At 35.5% G+C, this 23,639-nt stretch overlaps 1 protein-coding gene across 1 annotated transcript in view; it reads left to right on the top strand.

The window, feature by feature from the left end:
* Positions 1 to 17,864, top strand: part of LOC140964120 (synaptotagmin-2-like) — a 70,638-nt gene extending 52,774 nt beyond the window's left edge. The window contains exons 5-12 of the mRNA XM_073423655.1: positions 15,230 to 15,348; positions 15,453 to 15,554; positions 15,707 to 15,781; positions 15,887 to 15,963; positions 16,061 to 16,307; positions 16,460 to 16,810; positions 16,997 to 17,128; positions 17,520 to 17,864. Coding sequence (XP_073279756.1) covers positions 15,230 to 15,348; positions 15,453 to 15,554; positions 15,707 to 15,781; positions 15,887 to 15,963; positions 16,061 to 16,307; positions 16,460 to 16,810; positions 16,997 to 17,128; positions 17,520 to 17,651 — 1,235 coding nt within the window. The 3' untranslated portion in view covers positions 17,652 to 17,864. The remainder of the gene's footprint in view (positions 1 to 15,229; positions 15,349 to 15,452; positions 15,555 to 15,706; positions 15,782 to 15,886; positions 15,964 to 16,060; positions 16,308 to 16,459; positions 16,811 to 16,996; positions 17,129 to 17,519) is intronic.
* The last annotated feature ends 5,775 nt before the right edge of the window (positions 17,865 to 23,639 follow it).

Raw genomic sequence — 23,639 nt, 5'->3', positions numbered from 1 at the left:
GACTGATCTGAGCTGCCTCAAATAAGAAAGACTCCCTGCCAACTGGATTAATATATATTGTCCTCCGACGGAAGTTGATCGAAGTTCCATTTGCTGCCAACCAATTCATGCCCGAAATAATGTCGAACTCGGTCATAATAAGTACAATAAGATCAGCTCGAACAATATGTCCTTGCATCTCGAGCACTACATCAAGAACCACACTAGACGATAGCATCTCCTCTCCCGATGGCACCATAACTCTAAATCCCAAACGCAACTGCTCGGGTGTGACCTTCAGACGGCTCGCAAAAGATTTGGAAATAAAGGAATTTGTAGCTCCAAAATCTAACAGAGCATTCGTGGCTACACCCTCAAGACGGATTGTTTCTGAAATTACAGTGACAGCACACCCGACACAAACTTCTTAATAATTAAATGCCCAAAATTTATAATTCCTAGTGTTCATAGTATAGAAATTTCTAACAGTTGCTAAGTTAATCAACAATCATGCCTTATACCACAATACTAACATGCCACCTAACATCCAAAATAAATCGGCAAAGTGAAATGATTATTAAAATACCTATGATGAGAGTAGTTTCTGGCTTAGCCTCCTATGCATGCATAATATACGCTCTCTTCAACCTCCATCGGACATCGACGGTGAAATACTTCTCAAAGAATACCTGCTTGAAGCCAACCCACATCAACGTCGTGAGATTCACTCCTCGCAAGATTCCCAACATACTTCTCCATTAGTCTAGCCATACCACCTTGCACACGAGCACTAGAATCCTGATTAGGTGGAGGCGGTGGAATTTCCTCCTACCTGACTCCTCCTCCCATCCTATCATCTCTATCTTTGCGAAGAACTCGTCTAGGAGGCATGTATGTACAAATCATCCAACCCAAAACGTAACCAACATGCAGTTTTAAAATAAAAAGCGTCTATAACTTTTATCTCTGATAGTCACATAATCACATATACCTAAACAATTATGAACTTTAAAGCAATAAAACTTACATACTTGAGGCGTGACTTCTCGAGCTCCTCAGAAACGGCAGCATGCATAACCCTTTCCAAAAACCATCGCTCTGATACCAACTGAAACGACCCTACTTCTAAATTCATTTAATTTACACTAGTTTTTTTCAAAACAATATTCGTAATTCCTAAAACATGCATAATTAATTCATCAAAAATAAACCAGCATAAATAGTCAAATAAATGATTTCCATAATATCCATGATCATTCATGCGGAATAAGTAAAATAAGCAATAAAAATCTAAATTTAAACTCAATCAATTTTAGCAATCTATATGTCTGTAAATAAAAGTCACAATCCGTAAAATCATTAAAATCTCTAACATATGCGAAATTTCTAGGTCCTCGGGTATGCCCTCGCCTCCCGGATTACTCGATAGTCCGCACCTCCCGATTCAACATCATCATCATCTACAAGCATTCAAACTTGGAGACTCTAATGGCTCAGCATGCTCAACCTTGATATAGCAAATGCATAAGTATACAATCACATGCGTAAAAATTATGTTGACTAAAAATAGATTTGTCATGCAAACTCGAAACCTTCAAAAATATGAAACTTTTGAAACAATACTTAAATATAAACTTTCCCATAAAAATATCGTTTTTAAGTAAAGTCTGATCCTCGATAGTGACGACATTCAGTCGATTGATCAATCCATAAACTATAGTACTAGGCCGCCGGGTTCAACGTCCACTTCTTCGACGATCCCTCCGACTATCATAAAATAACTTCAACATTCAATTCTTCAACGGATCCATTATTATTCAGATTCCCGCCCCCATTCCTGACGGTCGCTCCCTTTTCATTGCAAGGTCATCGTTCCCGTTTTCAACTGATCACTTACTTTTTTTACATCACGATCAATTCACATTCTTCAAAAATATTTTCCTTTACTTTATCATTTCAAAAAAATATGCATAAATTTTTTTATTTTTTAAAACTTCCAAAAATGTCTTATATCATTCGTATACGTCGATACTGCTGAAAATAGTATAACAATGCAGATACGTTAAAACTTCTGAAAATAGCATATATCATGCATATACTTCAAAACTTCTAAAAATAGCATTTAAAATTATATGGAATTTTTTTAGGAAGTTGCAAACCGTCCTCGACTTTCCACGAACCGTCCGCACACAATTCAACTCTGTACTTACCATGACGACCCCGGACTTTGACTTAAGGGTAATGACCCGATTCCACAATTTTAAAATACTAACAATGTCCAGAAACTTTCTGGAGATTTCATCTTTGGACATAAATTCGAAAAACGACAAGATTCGCTTATCGAACAACTCTTTTGCCCACGTTTTTGTGTTTTCGTTCAAAAAAATGACCAAAATATCCTTCCGACTAGAACCAACCCAAGACCATACCTTTATTAACATCCTAAGACCCAATTTAAGCTGCTGGAACTTCCAAAACCAAAACCAAAATAAAAACTTGAGGAAAGGATTTAACCTAGGTCCATTTCGCCTATATTTTGACATGTTCGGACAATTTACGACTCCAAACGGAGCACGGCTCAAAACGACCCTGAACCAGGCCCTAGACCTCTTCCTTAGGCCCTAAAATTTGTGCAACAGCAAGGCACCGCGTGCACCCCTTGCACAGCAGCAGCCCCCTCGCGCTCCAGCGGCTGTCGCAGCCTTTGGCTCGACTCTTGGCTCATCCCAGACCCTCACTAGGATCCTAAGGCATGTTCCAAGCCCCTGATCCATCCCTTTACACCATCCCCTAGCCCATATAATGGTGACACACCAAAACAACCCAATACATGCAGATTTTGGAGTTTCGGTTGCAGCGCTATACCAGCCCATCTAAGCCCTAACCGAACCGTTCCTAGACCTTCCTAGTACTCTAAAACGTCCCTCCACACCTCGATTAGGACCCTATGCAGCCACCTTGGCCGAGGAGCCCCAACCCGACCCCTTTTTCCCCTTTCGGTCTGTACACAATTTGTGTGCTGGTGGTGCTGCCCTTGAGGCGTTTACTTAGGCTATATTCCCTTCAAAACTTACTCTAAGATGTTTAGATCGACTCTTAAATCTCTTGGTTTGCATCCCTCCTTCAACAATTTCCACAAACCACGAGAATTTTTATGAAACCATGAGGCACACATGCATAAAACTTTAAAACCATCACCCTTATGAACATTTCACACAAAATCAAATACATGCAATATTATGGATTGAATGGTGCATTAAGAAAGGTTTGAAAACATGCCTTGATCGTTTCTACTTACGAAATACGAGCGATGGCGCGACGAGATACGAATGAGACACGAAACCTCCTTCCTTCCTTAGCTATGAATTTTCGGCCACCCTAGGGTTTGAGTGAGTGTGTGTGGTGTGTGCCGGAGGTGTAAGAGGCTTGTGATTATGGGTGGTAGGCTAGGGTTTTTATTTAGTTGCTAGGTGGGCTTCTAGCTTACATAAAATGCCTTATAATTATTTAATTATTCACCACTAATCTAGGCCAATTAAGGAGTTAATTAAATCAAAAATTAATCCACTAGAAGTCCAAAAAATATTTAAAAATATTTGTTGCCACTCGTTTATGGTATCGCAAGTGCGAAACTTCTCATTTTCTAGCAAAGGTTTGTTACCATTAAGTTCAACCCTTACTATTTATAAATTCGTCATTTTCCTATTTTGGATCGCTAAATCTCGAGTTTCTAATTCCTAAACTTCTAAAAATAGACATCTCGTCAAAATCATCCCTGGTTCTCTCGTCTTGGCCGTACATCTCGTATTAGACTGCAGAAAGTTTAAATTCATAACATTTGGTTAAATATTCAATAAATCATACCAATGCAAAATCAGTAGAGCTGAATCAAATACCTGCCCGCTACTAGATTTCAGTTCAGCAACATCAGCGTTGAAGCATTTCACCTCTTCTTCATAACTGGAGTAGCTTGATCTCATTTTCTGATGTTTCGCTGTCAATTTCTGCCCATTTTGATTTTCTCTCTTTAGCTATTAGGGCTTCGTGCTTCTTCCTAGATGATTTCTTTTCACCCCTTGATCTTCTCATGTGCGCAAATGGCTCATTTCCCTTTTCAACTAATCTCTTATCGTCCTTCTTTGGTTTGGGATAGTCAGCTATGAAGTGACCAATTTTGCCACATTTTTAGCACGCATTTGGTTCTTCTTTTGATTCATTCATGTGGTAATTTCTATGGAATGATCCTTGATTTTGTCCATGAATATTCCGAATTTTCTGACGAAAAATGACATCATTTTATTGATTAGTTGTTCAGCTCTCTTCTCAATTGAAAATGTTGGCTCCAATATCAGAGCGTTGAGGGCAGTTGTGCTCTTATTTGCATTTCAAACTCATAAGCTTTTAGGTCTGCAAACAAATCATGTAGTTCCACCACCTTGTTGAGGTCTTTTGATTCCCGCATGACCATATTTTTAACATCCCATTCTTTGGGAAGGCCAAGCATCACCTTTAGAGCAATTTCTTTGTTTGAATGCACTTTTTCAAGTGCATTCAGTTCATTTATGATGTTTCTCACTCTTTCATCAAAATCGTTCATTGATTCTCCAGCCTTGTTTTTGATATTATCGAATTTTCGCACGGAAAATTGAAAGTTTATTCTCATTGGTTTGCTCGTTGTCTTCACATAGCTGGATCAGCTTCTCCCTAATTTCTTTGACAAATTTTCACATTTTGATCTTGTTGAATGTTCTTATCCAGCGTCTTATAAAGAATGTACTTGGGAACATTATCTAAATTTGCCTTTCTTTTATCTTCAGTTGTCCACTCATCGTCTGGCTTTTCGATGCAGTATTTACCTTCATTATTATCATTGGTCCGTCAGTTATGACGTACCACATATCGTCATCTTGTGCAACTAGAAGAGTCTGCATTATAATTTTTCAATCATCAAATTTCTCTCTAGAAAACATAAGAATTTTATTGAATGAAACATGATTATCAGATGAGTGTTTGGAAATATTCAATACAAGATTTTAACATTTATAATACCATTTTTAGGATAGGTTAATATTGATGATGTGTTTAGAAAAGCGAGGTTGAATAAACACTTTGGTTTTTGACATCTTTTCGGATATGAATCAGTTCTTTAAGAAACTGATCCTGAAATATTGTATGTCAATATTGATCAATTAAATAATAGTAGTGCAGAAACAAATTGAAAGATAGATTGAATACTATGGCTAGATTATTGTGATAACTAAATGAATAAAATGATGAACACAAGGATTTTTATGGATGTTTAGACATTTCAACTGCTCCTATATCACACCTTCTATCCAAGAGATAGGAATTTACTAAAAAAACTTTGATTGATTACAATGAACTGTAATAGCCTACTTCAGTTGGACTTAAACAATGCCAGACTGAAACTCTTAGTTTTTATTTTCACTTATCAGTTGATAACTGAAAAGATCAAATAAGTAGCCTGAATGCTACAAATAAATCACTGAGGTGTGAGCTAGAATTTTCAAACTGAATAAAATCGAAAGTGAATCGTAACTGAATGATTTGTTCTCGTTGTAGCTGTTCGTGGATTGTTCGTTTACCTTTCTCCAACTGAACTCATCAGCTATATATAGTCTTCGATTCCAACGGTCACATTGAATGTATTTAATGATTAATATCCACTGAATCGTCTTTTATTCCATGTAGATGACTTTTTTTGATAGATGTATGATGAATCAGACTGTTCTACTTTGGTATGGACGATTAGTTTGTCTACTGAGATTCAAATTGCAACTGATGACGTGGCTTACTGATCAGGATTCAAACTGGTCGACTGATCAGTTCAGCTGGACTACATCAGTTCTAACTGATGTCTTTTCAGTTTGAACGTTCCTGTTCAGTTTTCGGTTAAGCTATACCAGTTCTGCGAATAACACATCCAGTTCTTCAGATCTAGTATCATTTCTACAATCTTCGATTCATCAGTTCGAGACTTCAATAAATCCTTTGTGAACTTTAGTCTGACGACTTCTGTTCTATTTGGTCCATTAAATTGATAAGTCTCCTTCAATTCAGTTACGTTTATTCATAACTATTATTGGTTTAGTTCAGGTTTTCTGATCGGTTACTGGTTAGTCAAACTTTGAAAATTATAAATTCCAAAAAAAAAGTCTCTCAAAAGTAACTTAAAAATATTGTATAAAAACAAAGTAACATCTCCAATTGCAGTTGTAACATCTACTAATTTAAAATGCGAAAATATAATTATTATTTTTTAAAGCTCAACTTTTCGAAAATAGTCAATTAAATATTTTGCATGCATGCAAAATATCCAGCGTATGCACACAATTTTCACAGCTGGTGCGATTTTACGATAAAAATCATGTATCTCTCATTCCTTATCAGACTATTACCAATTGGCTATCAAATCAAAGATAACACAGAGTGCTACAAATCATATGTTGAACACATTTCCAGAAAACCAACCTATAAGTCACAGAATTCAAAATAACCGAGGGTGACAGGTTTTGTGACAAACTTCAACAAAAAAAACGATCGACCCTCGACTTTACCCATCTAACCATCGACTCCATCCTATTGACACCCTCTCAACATCGTGTACAGCCCTTAGAAGCACAAAAACCGGCAGCCCCTTGCACAAACATTCAAAAAACGTGAGTTGCTAACAAAAGGATGCATTACATGGCAAATTCTTGCATAAAAACGTGACACCGAGTTAGATCAATATAATCTCATGCATTTGTATAGAATTCAGCGTACTATCAGCGTGTATGAAGAGAAAAGGGTGATACATGCGTGCCTTAGCATTTATATGATAAAAAGCTTGAAGAACTACCCGCGGGACGTGAACTAGAGAGGTAGGGAGAATTTTTCTTGAAGAAAACACCATGGCCGAAGTGTGCTGCTGCTGGGAGGGGGAAAAGCTGCTGAAGACGTGGGGAAATGGCTTGTGGACTAAAGGGGTGGGCGGCCAACTCATATAAAATAGGTTTAGGGTTTTGTTAATTAAATTTAAGCCATGAAATAATACACTAATGAGCCTTTAATTAAAATTTAAATGGTTAAAAAGGTTTTGGGCCCATTAAGCACTAAAATAAATTCATCAAGCCCAATAACACTCCGGAAAAATAATTAGTTTTGGGTAAGTTTTAGAAAATATCGTCCGAGCCCTAAAAAAGTCATCCGAATCGTTAAAATTTGCATACCGCTTAACAATATAACCCGGGGGTAAAAATACCCAACCAAGGCCCATTTTTAAAAATCATACTTAAAAACACCTCATATTAATCAATTAAAGTTAATCTTTCAAAAAAAATATTTTTCTTGAATATCTCCGGTCTCCGTTCCTCGTTCAAGCGCGAAATGCAACTTAAAATCCTAATGCATGAAGCTTTAAATAAACAATGACTTAAAAACACTTATTAATAAAATAAACATGCATTTAATTCTTTAAAACAATTTAATAAAATATCAACAAAATTTAATAACGTGTATGCATGTGGTTCACGTGTACCTTCAAATTTTCGGGACGATACAACAGTTGTAGCAACCCTTGCTCTATTCAATAATCTCATAAATGTCTCGCCATCTCTAAGTCTCCTGCTTCTTGCCATTACCTGCAAACATTGCATAGATGAGAACCACATCCGGTATCCAATACCCAAGAAGATGAATTAATTGAGACATTTACTTTAATGTAAAACATACCATGGCCAGAACGTTTCTGGTCAAGATAATCCGCGCAGCTACACCTCCAGTGTCCAAGTTTGTTGCATTGGAAACAGATATGTTCTGACTTCTCGAGCTTTGTGGGCCCTAGAGTGGGTTTCTTGTGTGGCTTCTTATTAGGCTTGTTCTTCTTTGTTGGGCAGAATGCTTCTTCTCTTTATTTTAAGCTCTCTTTTCCATACCAGACGGTGAGCTAACTAGAAGAACATGTTTTTTTATTTTGATTGTGGCCTCATAGGTAGTAAGCATGTTGGCCGACTCTTCAAAGGTAATCTCATGCTCGTTCATATTAAAATTTACTACGAATCCATCGAACGAGGGGGGCAGTGACAGCAAAAGAGAATATCAGTCGAGAGCTTACTAAGAATAACCACATCGAGTGCCACCAACTTCTCAATTAGCTCAATCATCCTAACACCATGCTCATGGACCGAAGTTCCATCTCGCAGGCGAGTAGTCATGAATTATTTAATAGTAACATGTCTTTCTGAGCGAGTTTTTACACCATAAAGCTCTTTCAGATGAAGGTAAATATCAGCAGCATTCATCGCCTCTTCGAACCTCCTCTACAGTTCATTCTACATAGAAGCTAACATGTAGCTTTTAGTTTGAAGATCATGGTCCCATCATTTATCAAGCTTAGCCAACTTAGTCTCACGAACGTCCGAAGCTGCTTCCCTCGGTGGCTTCTTATCAAGCACATACATCATCCTTTCCGAGCTAAAAACAATCTTTAAATATCGAAACCATTCATTATAGTTAGGGTCAGTCAACTTGTTTTGATAAAAAATGATTGAAAGCGGGTTATGAGACGTCATCGTAAATATGCTGAAAATGAAAACAGATAATGGTTACTGATTATTTTAAAATAATTTTAAGATATAAAATATAGATTTTTATTTTTATAAACTTTCCTCTCACTATTTTGATATTTCCACCATCATCTGATGAAAAAGAAAAATCGTATTTCTTTAGTGGACATGTAGAGCACAATTAGACAATTATTATCCCAAATAATCTCCGTCAATTATAATTTTTAAAAGGTAGAATCCAAATGCATCCTTATGCAACCTCTCCATGTTTTGCCTCACGTTTAATAAGGACCCAATAATATGACGTCGTTTATTTTCACATGTCAAACCGATCCATCAATATTAAATTGTAGTGGACGGTCGCCATGAGTTCCTGAAACGTCTGCTATTTCGTTTTGCTTAAAAAGTACTAGAAATTTTTTTTTTCTTTCAAACCTCACTTAGCATTCGGCCAAATCATAAAATATTTTGACATCATTTTAAAATAAATCAACCAACTATAATTTGAAAACCAAAAGAAATAGCATAAAATCGTCCAACATTTTACTAAACCTAAAAATAACATTTGAAAAGTATAGCCCATACTGTAACCTCTCAAAAACCTCTCAAAACATAAATAAAAAGTCGTAAAAATATCCTTAACTTTACTTAAAATCATAAATCATAACTAGTGCGGAAAACTAGCGTCAGTCCTCGGGTTATGTGCACCTTCAGTTCAGCAAAGTCAACCATCAAGACCTCCTTTAACATATTCATAATCAATAGCGCCTGCATCAATCACACCTAGTGAGTCTAAAAACTCAACACACCATAATCTTGATAACTAGTAATACATATAAAATCACAAGCAACAGTGAAAATACTTTTACTAAAAATATCGTTTTCATGAAGATGTATAACCTTTAAAACAATAACATTTTCATAAACTTTTTTTCATAAACATTTTCATATCAACATAAAAATATTCATATCCATATCCATATTCGTATCCATATTTATATTCATATTCAAATTCGTATTCGTATGCATATTCATGTTTGTTGAATTCAGATCGTGATTGTGACTTGTATTCTTAAACATATTGGGCGATGGATCCATCTATAAAAACCACAGTACTGGGCGGCGGGGAAACCAGCGACACTCTCACCGGTCAACTGGCCTTGGCCAACGTATTAACATATTCGTATCTGTATTCGTTTTCGTATCCAAAGAAACAAGATCGTCGGACTCCCACTGGGACCATAACCCTCACGATATCTCCAACATGTAGTAGTCACAATCCCTTCACATCCTTCAACATGTTATCACCACTTAATAAAGATCATGCATATACATATCGTTTTATTTTTGAAACCAAGCATGCAACATATTTTTTTAACGTCCAATTTAAATCATAAAAATCCATAAACATTTAAAATAAATGTTTTAACATATAAAAATCATAAAAAGCCATAAACCTTTAAAAATAAACATTTTAACATCATAAATGTTTAAAATAAACATTTTAACATAAAAATCCATAAACATAAAAATTTCATAAACATTTAAAATTTACATATTAACATATAAAAATTCATAAACATTCATAATTATTGAAAACAATCATGTTAGCATATAAAATAGCATTCAGGACACTGCCGTGACGTTTACTAATTTTGAGGTGTAAAAAGACCGTTTTACCCCTGGACGTATAATTTTTACGTTTTTGTCATTTTCTTAAATTCATTGACTCTAACATGTCCCAAATAATTATTTAAGCCTACATGAATTTTTCAATATTTTTATTTAGCTTAAATCGAGGATTTTTAAATTAATCTTTAAATAATACGTATTACTACGTTTTAATCCCAAATTAAACTAAACCTTAATATAAAATTCCCAAATAAAAAACTTAGACTTATAATAATTATTTGAGCTTAAATATAATTTTCATAATTTTATAAAGCTTAAATCAAGGCGTTTCAATTAATTCGTTTTTTAAACTTAGACGTACACACCGGTTTTGACTCGTATGAACCCGAAACTTAACCAAACTTTCCACAATTTGAACCAAAGCTTAATAACACCTAAATAAACTATTTTCAAGCCAATATAAGCCAATTAAAGCCCCTGGACAGCCTATGCTACCTACTGAAAATTTCTGCACAAACCCTATCCCATATTTGGTTTGTTTCTTGGCTTGCCTCGCCTCCAAACCTTTAGCCTCCTGTCCAGACCTTCACAGCCCCCTTCGAACCATCCTACAGCCCCATTTTTGTCCCCTTAACACATCCTAACAACAGCTAGTACCCTTGGCCCTTGAAGAGTCCTCGTCGAAGAGTCCTTGCACACAAGGACTATATTTTCGAGCAGCCCCTTCCTACCCCATGTCCAGCCCTTGTGTCAACATGTCTAGGACCTTAAACCCCTTCAAATTCATCCCATCTCATAGCCCTATGATGGCAGCCCCTTTATGCATTAATATCACAAGTTTTAGAACTTAAAAACATGAGTTTTTGACATGCTATGACATAAAAACGAAAATAAGAAAAAGGCCAACTTATTTATATGCAAACATAATTATAACATGTAATATGGTGTGATAGATGAGAAAAAGGAGATTTATGGCATGTCTTTGCGTTTAAAACGCTCGAAATACGAATACCGTAGCGGTGAAAGTCGGTGACGAACGGAGGACGATTTCTATTTTTTTCTACCCTTTTCTCTTGAAAAAACTCCACCAAAAACCCACCTTGGGATGCACGAGAGTCGGGTGATCGTTGTTGGAAAAAAGAACGAGAAAAGAAAGCGAAGAACGAAGGATTAAAAAAATTCAAAACTACTTTGCCCCAAGAACTGAAGTCTCGGCCGATTCCTTCTTTACTTTACAATTTAAGTAACTTTTAGTGTGTGTTCGGTGTGTTTGTGTGTGCAGGTGATTAGTTGTGTGTGTGTGTGGGTTTAGGTATAAATAGAAAAAACAAAAAGGCTTTTTAACTCTTAAATTAATAGGCTTAATCAACACTAGTTTTTTTTTAATTAATAATTTAGGTCCATTAAAATTAATAAAATCATTAGGCTTAAATTAAAAGATTTAAAATATATAAATCAAAAAATCCCTTATAAATCAAATAAAATTCCTTGTTCCTACAAATTAATTTAAATTTGATCTTAAAATGCTAAAATTCTTAAAATATTTAAAATAACTATTTTCTTAACTAAAAATAAACTTTTAGCTTTTAAAATTTTAACACCTTAATCGTCTCCGTTCCGGCCAACCACCGATATTCGTCTGAAAATCTTTAAATCATGAATCAAACAAAATTACACAATTAATCATTTAATCAATCAAAATATATCATTCATGCATCTAAAATCATTTAATTAAAATATTTTAGCAATTTAATAATTTTCATACGCATGCGGTCTGCGTGGACTGATTTCCGGACGTTACAGTTCCCTTAAGAATATGAGCCGAAGTCATGACAGTTCCACTCAATTCAAATCATAAGTATGGTGGAATTCACAACTTTCGGACGTCCAAGCCTCCCCAATAATATGAGCCAGACACTGACCTCGTGTAGCATTCATCATGCAACTACGGTTGATAGAAGGCAATAAAAAAATTAAAATCTTTTATTTTTTACATTTTCGGTCTGATATAAATTTTGAATCTTATTCAAAATAAAGGATTTTAATTTTTAAATTTATCTCATCATTTTAATATAAAATCGCATGCCACGAATTTGTATATTTGCAGGATTTATGAAAACATATTATTTAATAATATAAATACAAGCATACTACTATATATCGCATATATATCATAATATGACATTCAATAATATAAATAAATAAGGATGATTGATCACAAACAGTATTAGATGCGTATGAGCTAAACATGGATCAATACCCATAACCTAGGTGAATACAGGGATGCAAATACAACTTATTACAAGAGCTTCTAATATTTTACATATACTAATCTTGTGCATCGCGCTCACCATGTTCCGATCTTGATCTCCCACTATTTCAAATAATTACATTTAAATAGTCATGGAACATAAGGGATACATCTCAGGGGTGGAAAAAAGGCATAAACCAGACCAACTTTAATAATATCATATATTAACAAAATGAATTAAATAGAAAAATATCCTAAGACACAACTATCACATTGATCAAGGCTTTCAATCATCTTTCATACATTTGATATCATATAATAACATCAAATAATTAAATAAATTTAGTTAACTGATTAGATCATGCATCTAGTAATTTTATTATTATCCACCTAATTATTAAAGAAGTTAACAAATAAAACAAACACCTTTTATTTAATTTGAAATTTATTAAATAATTGATTTCTTGTAAAATTATTTTTACCATAAAAAGTTAAAATCATATTCTAATTATTTATTTTACAAGAAAATTACTAATTTACAAAAATTTGATTTTCAAGGAAAAATTGAAGAAATTTTTTTAAAATATCAATTTTATCCAAAATTTTGTAAAATAAAAAAAAACACACTTTATGCTCGAAAAATTCAAGCCCATGACACAGCACGGTGCCTGAGATGTTGTCCGACACCCACCCGTGCTATCCGATCAGATTGGGCAGTAGTGCATCAATTTTCTGAAAAATTTTCTTGTGTAGACAGAAATAAAATACGCAACATGAAACTTAAACCATACAATATAGAGAACCCGGCTCTAAGACTACTGTTGAAAATCGGTTTTCTCGTGTCCAAAGCGTAGCGGAAGTTTTTTAAAAAAAATTTATTTGACATTCAAATATCGTCTTTGAAAACTCGTTGATTTGAAAAAAAATAAACATTCATAGGGCGTTTATGAATATACCTTGAGTGAATCACTAAGCATCAATTATTCCGAGATTGGTGGAGATAGATCTTGTAGTCTTCCCTACGAACGAGCTTCTTGAAATATTATTTATTTTATCTCCAATCAAGTTCACAACAAGAATAATTGTTCATCCTCTAAATTGCACAAGAAAATTTGAAATAAATTTAAAGTTGAGATCGAAGCCCAAGACGACGACTCAAACCCTAAATTTCTTCTAGGTGGCCGAAAACTTGAGAGGTTTTGAAGGAGACTTTTTCGAAAATTGCAACCAATGGAGGCTAGAGTTTTGTGTCTCCTTTTTAAATCCTGAGTCCTTAACTTAGTTTCCTTAATTATAAGTTTAGACTTTCTTAATTAAACATTAATAATGAGCTTAGTTAATTAATTTGACTAGTCCAACTAGTTTAATTAATTAATACTTCAAAATCCATTAAGAACTTTAATTAATTAGCATGTTGTATTTGTACTCCTACAAGCCCATTATACATACTCTCATTACATTTTATTTAATCTTTCATAAACTCAACATTTGAGTTTAATATTTTAAACTTTTAACTTTTCATAAATTCAACTCTTTGAATTTTTTCTTTCAAAATTTAATTATCATAAATTCATATACTAGAATTTATTATCACAATATTTTATATAAATTCAACTCTTTGAATTTATTGTCTCAACGGGAACAAATGATCTCGTACTTGTGTGACTCTCAATGGATCAGGGATACAGCTAGCCGTTGGTTCACGACTCTTTGTGATTGAGGACATTTTCCTTTATTCGGACTTACCTTTATTTGCCTCATTCTATGTACCAACATTTTATCATGAGAATGTCAGAACAATTTTCTAATTAAACTCATCGAATCATTGTATGAGCGTCTAGTAGCATTTCCCCATGATTCCCTAGGTATCACTGATAGTGTCTGCAAGAACAAATCAGTTATGATTAACGTATAGTACGGTCCCTTCATGTCATATATCTCGATTGAATCTCCAACTATTCGTCCAGAGATTTGATGCACTACTATTTCGTTAGATCACATAGGATATTCACACCCGTAGATGAGCAGTGAATTCCCGACTGCAATGCACTGGCTCCTACACATGTCGTGACCCTCACGGAATTGGTAAATGAGTCAAAGCACAATCCTAGTATGTAGAGCCCCAATATTGTCCTGGGTAGTAAGGACAAATGATGTACAATCATAACCACGAACTTTTCTTTTCGATGAATGATAACCATTTGGAAAGTCCGAGGGAGGGTTGTTCGGTACATTCATCATATGATTACACATATGCATGATCGAACATCTCTATGTCCTTACCATGAAACATGATACACAACATCACATATACTAGTTTCAAATTCAAACAGCTTTTATCCTTGTTTTTAGGCGGCTGAATCGACTAAAAACGAATTTAGAATATACATTGTTTACAGATGAATTTCAAGATCAAAGTACAATTCATTTATATTAATGTATAATCAAGGTCTTTATCTATGTTTATTGCATGAGTATACAAATAAATTAAAACGAAACCATGAAAAGTAAATTATATTAAAATAAAGACTGTTTATTATGCTTGAGTCAAATTCTTTAATCAATCGTTGGATTACAAAACATCTACTCTAACGTCATATTCATAGGCGATGAGCAACCATGTCCGCTTATGATCCATGAAAACAGTATGTAGGGTTCTAACACTGTCAACAATGTGATGTTTTCTGTATTACCAAATCTGATTCATGTTAGTTGAATTTTTTTTTGGTTTTCGCCATAAGTTAGTTCTTTGTTCGAGTATGTGATTTATTACCATCAAATATAAAATTGAAAACTGCAGGAATGAAAGTGTACAATACAGAAGAGAAAGAACTGATAATAGAGCTAGGCATCAAATGGGCAGCTAATCCTAACATCATCGTTGCTGCCAAAGCATTCGGGTTGAAAGCTACAGTCCAGGTACTGTCTCTTCTACGTACTACTAAAAATTTTTCTGTTCGTTTCGTTCTATGTTACATGACTTCCAGCTATAGTGATCCTATTTTCCTTTCTGGGCATTTCAGGTTATTGACGTGCAAGTATTTGCTAACCCCCGGATCACGTTAAAGCCGCTGGTTCCAAGCTTTCCTTGTTTTGCAAATATACATGTTTCCCTGATGGAGAAGGTGTGTCATGATAGGTTTCATCTCTTGTTGCTGCTAATTCTCTTGAAAAATTCGAGTATTGTTGGCGAGATTTAACGCCTAACAAGTGAACTATCAATTACATGAATCTAGTTCATGATAACTTGTCTTTGCCTTAAATTCGGAATTTGTAGCCTCATGTGGACTTTGGAGTAAAGCTAATTGGTGTAGATGTAATGTCTATTCCTGGATTATACAGATTTGTCCAGGTCTTGTTATTTCTCTCTCAAACAATTTTTCAAGATCTTTGGCCATTCTTCTGACAAAGTAAAGGGGTATTGTGATGTATATGTCATATGAGTATGCTGCTTCAGGAACTTATCAAAGATCACGTTGCAAATATGTATCTATGGCCTAAAAGACTGGAAGTTCAGATCATGGATCCCGCAAAGTACGAACGACGTTTTTTCATAACTTGAAGCTAAAAGTGTTCCAACTCTTTGAAGTTCTATGATTTCTAATCAGATTCGGCTTTTGCTGACTGACAGAGCAATGAAGAAACCAGTCGGAATACTTAATGTAAAGGTTCTCAGAGCAATCAAGCTCAAGAAGAAAGACCTTTTAGGCGCATCTGACCCTTATGTGAAGTTAAAACTCGTCGACGACAAGCTTCCGTCCAAGATAACAACCGTGAAACATAAAAACTTGAACCCCGAATGGAATGAAGAATTCACTTTTGTCGTTAAGGACCCTGAAGCTCAAGTTTTACATCTTTCAGTCTATGACTGGGAACAGGTATTGGATCATATTAGTCCCCATAATTCTTAAACAAGTTTATATGATTTGATGGTGATAAATATGCTTGATGTACATCTGCCTCCCTTGTAGCATATAGAGGGCCTTAATTTTAGAGAAATGTGTTTACCAGGTTGATTGCATATGTTTAGGTTGGATCTCATGACAAGATGGGCTTGAATGTAATACCATTGAAAGATTTGACTCCAGAGGAGCCAAAGGTTTTGACACTTGATCTTCTTAAAAATCTGAACCCAAATGATGCTCAGAATGAAAAATCACGAGGACAGATTCTAATTGAAGCTGAATACAAACCTTTCAAAGATAACGAGGTGCCCACCAATGTTGAAGATTCAAATTCAGTGCAGAAGGCTCCAAAAGGAACGCTGAATGAAGGTGGTTTGCTGGTCATAATATTCCACGAAGCTCAAGATTTGGAAGGGAAGAACCATACAAATCCATCAGCACGTCTGCTCTTTCGAGGAGAGGAGAGAAAAACTAAGGTAAACTACATCTATGGGATTGGATATCATCTACGATCACCCAACAATCTGAATAACCAATTAAAATGGCTCACATAAAATAGGTGAGGATAAAGGATGAAAGATTATATATGCAAAGGCTAGTGTTTGAATGTTTGGATCATAGTGGTCTATTCTTAGTCATTATTTATGCTGTGAATTTGGCAGACCCTAAAGAAAAGCAGAGATCCGAGATGGGAGGAAGAGTTTCAGTTTACGCTAGATGAACCACCCACCAATGACAAGATTCATGTTGAAGTGATCAGTACTTCTAAAAGAATGGGTCTACTACACCCCAAGGTACATTACATTAGCTCTCGTGACCAATAAACATCTCCTGCATTAAATCTACATCCTTTGTTTAGGCAGATTAACATACTTTCAAATGGACAACAAATAGGAGCAGATATGGAAATTCAAAAGAAGAGTGAGACTGAATCTGGGGGAGGGGGAAGTGGAATGACTCAATTGATTTGAGGAGGGCAGAACTTGAGATATTAGAAAATTTACACACAAATTTAAAAAATTTAGCGTGCGACAGGGAAGTCACCCCTCTGCGAGACTTGTCCGGAGTAGAATGAAAAAAATGTTCATCCCAGCCGACTATTTAAGATCATAATACTTATATCACTAAAGTCAGAAAGCAGAATGCTCCGATACAACTAACCAATATTGAATTTTTGTTTCTTAGGAAACTCTGGGTTACGTGAACATATACCTATCAGATGTTGTCAACAACAAGCGAATCAATGAGAGATACCATCTTATTGACTCAAAGAATGGAAGGATTCAGATTGAGATGCAATGGAGATCTGCATCTTGATAATCTGCAACATTGGTTCTATGAATAATGATTTGGTGGTGTTAAGAACTAAGAATTGAGCAGCAAAGAAACTCTAGGGATGGTAATTTGTTTCCATTGCAGTTTTCATTGGGTAGAAAATGTTGTGTCCAAGGATGCCAGTATTGACATGCTACATAGTGATCTCAACTTAAAAACACGAACAAGTTTCGTTTTGTCAAAAGCTTCCGAATTTATCAAACAACAATAAATATTTAGTGAATTATCAAGTCCGCTGAGATTCTCCTAGACCAATAATTCCGAAATTTTAAACTCCTAGCATTGTAGAGTTGGCCCTCCTACCATCTATCTCAAAACTGCTTGAACCTATCCTGTATGGCCCAATCATCTCGCTGCCTCATATTCTGCAGTCTTTCAAATCCCATGAGAACTGCAAATCCATGATTCAATAAACACCCCCTGAATATGCCTCTAGAAGCTCTACAAAAGTCTTTTTTCGTAAGCATTCGAAAAATTAACTTCCACCGGAATGTTAAGAAATCACTATGCAAAATGCACTAGTTGAGGCTAGTGCCTAGCACTTCAACCGGTAAATTTATATTCGTATAGCAGATGGCAATTTGAAGATAATACATTACAGGCAATAAATTCATTTTTCCCAACAAGATAAGTAACAACAGAATAATAGCAATTATATCACATAATACTTATTCTGAAGTTTTGAATTCGGATTATTATTTACACACGAGAAACAAAATAACAAAGATTCAGCTCCCCGCACAGAAACGGACCAGGAATTTAATTGAGACTAAGGAGGGGCAATTTAATGTATTTGGACCCAAAAATTATGATTTTACGGCCCCGTACTAATATGAAAACCAAGTTCCAAATTAAATATCTCTTAACCCCACCACCGAAACAAACCTACAATTTAACCAAGAGAACAACAATAACGAATACAAATTCATTGCGTCCAATTAATCACAGGAAAAACTACAGCTACTACTGCTACCAGAAGAAGAACTCGGGGGAGCTTCCGACAAGCCCTCCATGACCATTCTCTTCCTCCTCTCCGCTTCATACTCGGGGTCATCCGTAGGCAGCTCAAACCGACACACTGGACATGAATTCCTCGAACCCAGCCAAGGAACAATACAGTCACTCTGATACTGTCAGAGCAGATGCCCTGCAAGCCTACAGTAGGTTAAAGGAATTTATTGACTCGTGAAATAAACAATCTTTATTTTAATATAATTTAACTTTTAATGGTTTCGTTTTAGTTTATCTGTATATCCATGCGATCAGCATAGATAAAATCCTTAATTATGCTTTAATACAAATTAATCGTAATTCGATGTTGAAACTCATTTGTAAACACTGTATATTCTAAATTCGTTCCTAGTCGATTCAGCCACCTAAAACATGGATAAAGGTCGCTTGAGCTCTAAACTAGTGTGGGGATCCGGACTCTAATCCATGTCTTTATTATTATTAACGTCAAATAACAATTAAGAAAAGTGGGACTAAAAATTTTCTTTTTAAATTATGAATGTGGAAACGTAATGTAATCTAGTTAATATACATATTAGTATAAAAGTACAACATATGTACTACAGATATCTATCTCAACTAGGTTCAGCATCTATACATCAAGGGCTGACTCCTACTCTGCTTCTGGGCCCGGATCTCCACGCTAACTATACTCTCTCATCCTCTTCCTGATCCTGATCCTGTCCCACCTGTTGTCAAGCACAGATACAAACAAGACAACAGCCGGATAACTCCGGTGAGAATTACATTCCCAGTATAAATCATGTATACATGCATTTCATATAAACAGTTATAAAACCATGAAATAAACATTCATAACATGTATCAAAATCAGAAACATGAATCAAATGCAAACTCTGAATCACTCTCTGTGACTCATAGACTCTGACTCGACTCGTCCTAATCTAGGGATCCCGATCGGAATAAGAACATACACCCACCTACACTCCCGATCGGGGTGGTGGTATGTTCTTATTCACGGACTTTGGCCCTTTCCATATCGAACATCAGTAATAGAAGAAACTCCAATTCTATCCAATTCGATATGACCAAACATCCGGTGTCTTGACCTATCCGTCGCCGACTAGGCACATCCGCCCAACTAGGAATATCTGCCCTGGCACTTCCGCCAATCATTGCTCTGTGACAATGTGCAATGGCCCAGTGACGATTCCATCACTATCAGGAACCCCTGTCACGAGATCAATCGTCTACGACTAGGCGCATCCGCCTATGACTCAATGCATGAATCAATAAAACAAAAATATCAATCTCATTCAATTGCAAATATCAATGCAATAAGAAGAAGTATGAGATTTTGGGAAACTCAAGTCGAATCTAACTCGAGTTGTGCAATCCGGCATCAACATCAATTTATACCTTTGTCTTCTTGGTCTGACGAAGTCGAAGTCTCTAATTCAAATCTGTCCATACTCAATCTGACAATGACAATATCTAATAGGCACAATATCAATAGTCAACTCAACTCAGATCTGTTCTGATTAATACTTAATCTAATTCAATATCGACAGTATAACGGTATAGTCTTGATATCCCCGTCAACTCAGACAACAATAGATATCAACAACAAAGCATAACCAATATCCAATATAATCCATAATCTCAGAAATCTGAATAATCTCAATTCCATCTCTGAAAAATCATAACAAATGTATAAATAATCTGTTCTCGGTTATACGATGTCTAATATCCCAAGAACATTATATATCAATCACATCCAATTCTGACAATATCATAATTTCAAACCATATCAAAACGTAACAAAACTTACGTCCAGTTGAAGCCTGCGTCGATAAGAATACAATACTGAAGTCGGATTCAAATTCTGACGGACGGATTCCTCGTAACTTGAATTCTAATATCAAGAATCAAAGTTTTCCCCTACATTCCGTTTCTTCCTTTTTCTGAAGACTCCAAGGAATGAACTTGATTTATATATACTGATGCAACTTGCTACGTGTCAATCTCGAATTTTGTCCAAAGCCTTTCGCGCATATGCGCGACTTCATCCCGCGCATGTGCGCGCAAAGTTTTGTTCTCGCTGTTTGGCTACTGCCCTCCTCGCGCATATGCACGCCCAATCTCGCGCATATGCGCGAGAAGTTCTGTCCTGCACACAATCTCTTCGCGCATATGCGCCCAAAGTTCTGACCTCACATGCCAATTCATGTATTTCCACTTCTTTTCTATGTCTTCTATAATCACATCAATAAGTCAATTGATTAAGGTCTGATTACAGTATTTAAATCTCGGGCATTACAACTAGCATTTGTGATGTTGTGTACTGCGTTTCTTGGTAAATGTATAGAGATGTCCAAACATGCAGATGGGTAGTCATATGATGATTATACCGAACAACCCTCCCTCAAACTTTCCAAGTGGTTATCATTCATCGAGAGGATAAGTCCGTGGTTATGATTGTACACCATTAGTCCTTACGACCCGGGACAACACTGAGGCTCTACATGCTAGGTCTATGCTTTGACTCGTTTACCGACTCCACGAGAGTCATCAGGTGACGAGATTGGGTACAATTGCGACACGTGTAGGAGCTAGTGCATTATAGTCGGGGATTCACCGCTCACCTACGGGTGTGGATATCCTATGTGATCTGATGAAATAATAGTACGTGAAATCTCTGGACAGAGTATGAGATGTACATTGGAGAAGAAGTTCTCCAATAGTACATGTGATGTCACTATTCATATGTGTCACATAGTTATCGAATTATTATGCAACTCTCGAACCAATGGTTGCAGATTCGATCGAGATATATGAGATGAAGGGATCATATTGTACGTTAATCATAACCGACTGGTTCTTGCAGGCTCTATCAGTGATACCTAGGGAGTCGTGGGGCGATGCTACTAGACGCTCTTACCATGATTCGATGGGTTTAATCAGAAAATGGTTTCTGACATTCTCATGATCAAATGTTGGTACATGGAATGTGGGCAAATTAGGGTAAGCCCGAATAAAGGATTATGTCCTGAATCACATAGAGTTGTGAACCCACGGCTAGCTGTATCCCTGAACCATTGAGGGTCACACAAGCACTGGTTTACTTGTTCCCGTTGAGATAATAAATTCAATGAGTTGAATTTATAAGAAATAAGTTTGATATGATCAATCTATAAGCTTATAAATAAAGTTTATAAAAGCTTATAAAAATTTTGAGAGCATGACTGCTAAAGACAGTCTAAGGAAGTGCACCTGCCTTATTTAGACATTGGTGATCTCGAAACTAAAGTGTGCATCCTAATAACAAACAAGTTGAAATTGTCACATCGATGATATTGGATCGTCGATCGTGATTATGATAATATGGGAGCATGGATCATGGGTTTGTAAGAGTATAAGCCCATCATGCTAATTTATTAAAGTGTTAATGTGCTTTAATAATTAAATTATATTTTAATTGAGTTAAAATATAGCCCATTGAGTTTTTATTAAATATGATATTGATTTATGGAAATATTCATGATATCATAATTTTAAAAACTTGCACACAAAGCAAAATAAAATTGATGCATAATATTCTCAAAATATATGTATTGATTCGAGAACCATAATATATGGCATTCAATTAGAATTCATAGTTAACTTAATTAATCTAATTAATTAAGTAAAGGATGGATTAGAAAATATAATAATGTTTTTTTTTTATTTTTATAATGCATGCAATTTCGGTGGAAATAAGGAATGGCAATTGAATTCATTAACTTAATTGATATGATTAATTAAGGAAATGACAATTAGTTAATTAAAGTAATAATATATGTGTTACTTTGATTATTAATTGGAAGAGATCACCGAAGCCCAAAAAAAGAAGAAAAAAAAAAGACCGAAGCTTTTGTAAAAGTCTCCAAAAATCTTCCATCGGCCACCTTTGCTCTCAAAAGGTTTTTGAACCAAATTTGTTTTGCTTGATCTCAAACGCAAAAATATCTTCTACAATTTCTAGTGCAATTTATAAGAAGAAAAAATATTCCAGTCGTGGACCGGATTAAGAGATCGAAGAAAGTTCGTAGAGATTTACAACAAGAGCTACTTCCGCTATTATCGGTGTAGTTGGAGCCAAGTGAAAATTTCACTAAAGGTATAAATTTTAACATCCTATGAATGTTTATATTCATATTAAAACCAGACGAATGTTCAAACAAATATTTTGATTGTCAAAATAAAATAAAAATTTTAAAACTTCCGCTGCGTTTGGGCACGAGAAAACTGAGATCCAACAGTGATATCAGAGTCAGGTTCTCTTTATCGTATGGATTAAATCACGTTGAATAATATTTCTAACCATACAAGAAAATATTTCAGAAAATTGATGCACCATAAAAATTGTTTTTATCAGATTTTCGGAAAAAAAAAATCGAATCTGCCCGGAACCGTTCCGGGCAGACCTTGCGTGCAGCACGAGCACACGAGCTGCGCGGAGCGTCCGCGCAACGTGCGTGCTGCGCGCGCGCTGGAGCTTCATGGAGCGACCGCGCCGCGGGCGCAAAGCTGTGCGCACTGGGTGCGTAAAGCGTGCCCGCCACTGCCCGATACGATCGGGAAGCGGTCGGGCAGCGTAAACGGCTGCCCAAGAATGTCTCGGGCACCGTTTCGGGTCGTGGGCTTGAATTGTTCGGGCCTAGAGTGCGATTTTCTGATTTTACAAAATTTTGGATAAAATTGATATTTTATGAAAATTGTTCAATTTTTCCTTAAAATAAAATTTTGCTAAATTTTTAATTTTCTTGCAGTGTAAATAATTAGAATATGATTTTAATTATTTATGGTAAAAATATGTTTTACAAGAAATCAATTATTATTGAACTAACTGGAAATTAAATAAAGGTGTTTATTTAATTTATTAAGGGTTTAGGGTTTTAGATGCATGATTTAATCAATTAATTACATTTGTTTAATTAATTGATGCTAATATGTGAT

This window comes from Primulina huaijiensis, chromosome 18, assembly GCF_012295235.1.
Source record: "Primulina huaijiensis isolate GDHJ02 chromosome 18, ASM1229523v2, whole genome shotgun sequence".
Taxonomy (NCBI): domain Eukaryota; kingdom Viridiplantae; phylum Streptophyta; class Magnoliopsida; order Lamiales; family Gesneriaceae; genus Primulina; species Primulina huaijiensis.
This window is presented reverse-complemented; position numbering and strand designations above follow the sequence as displayed.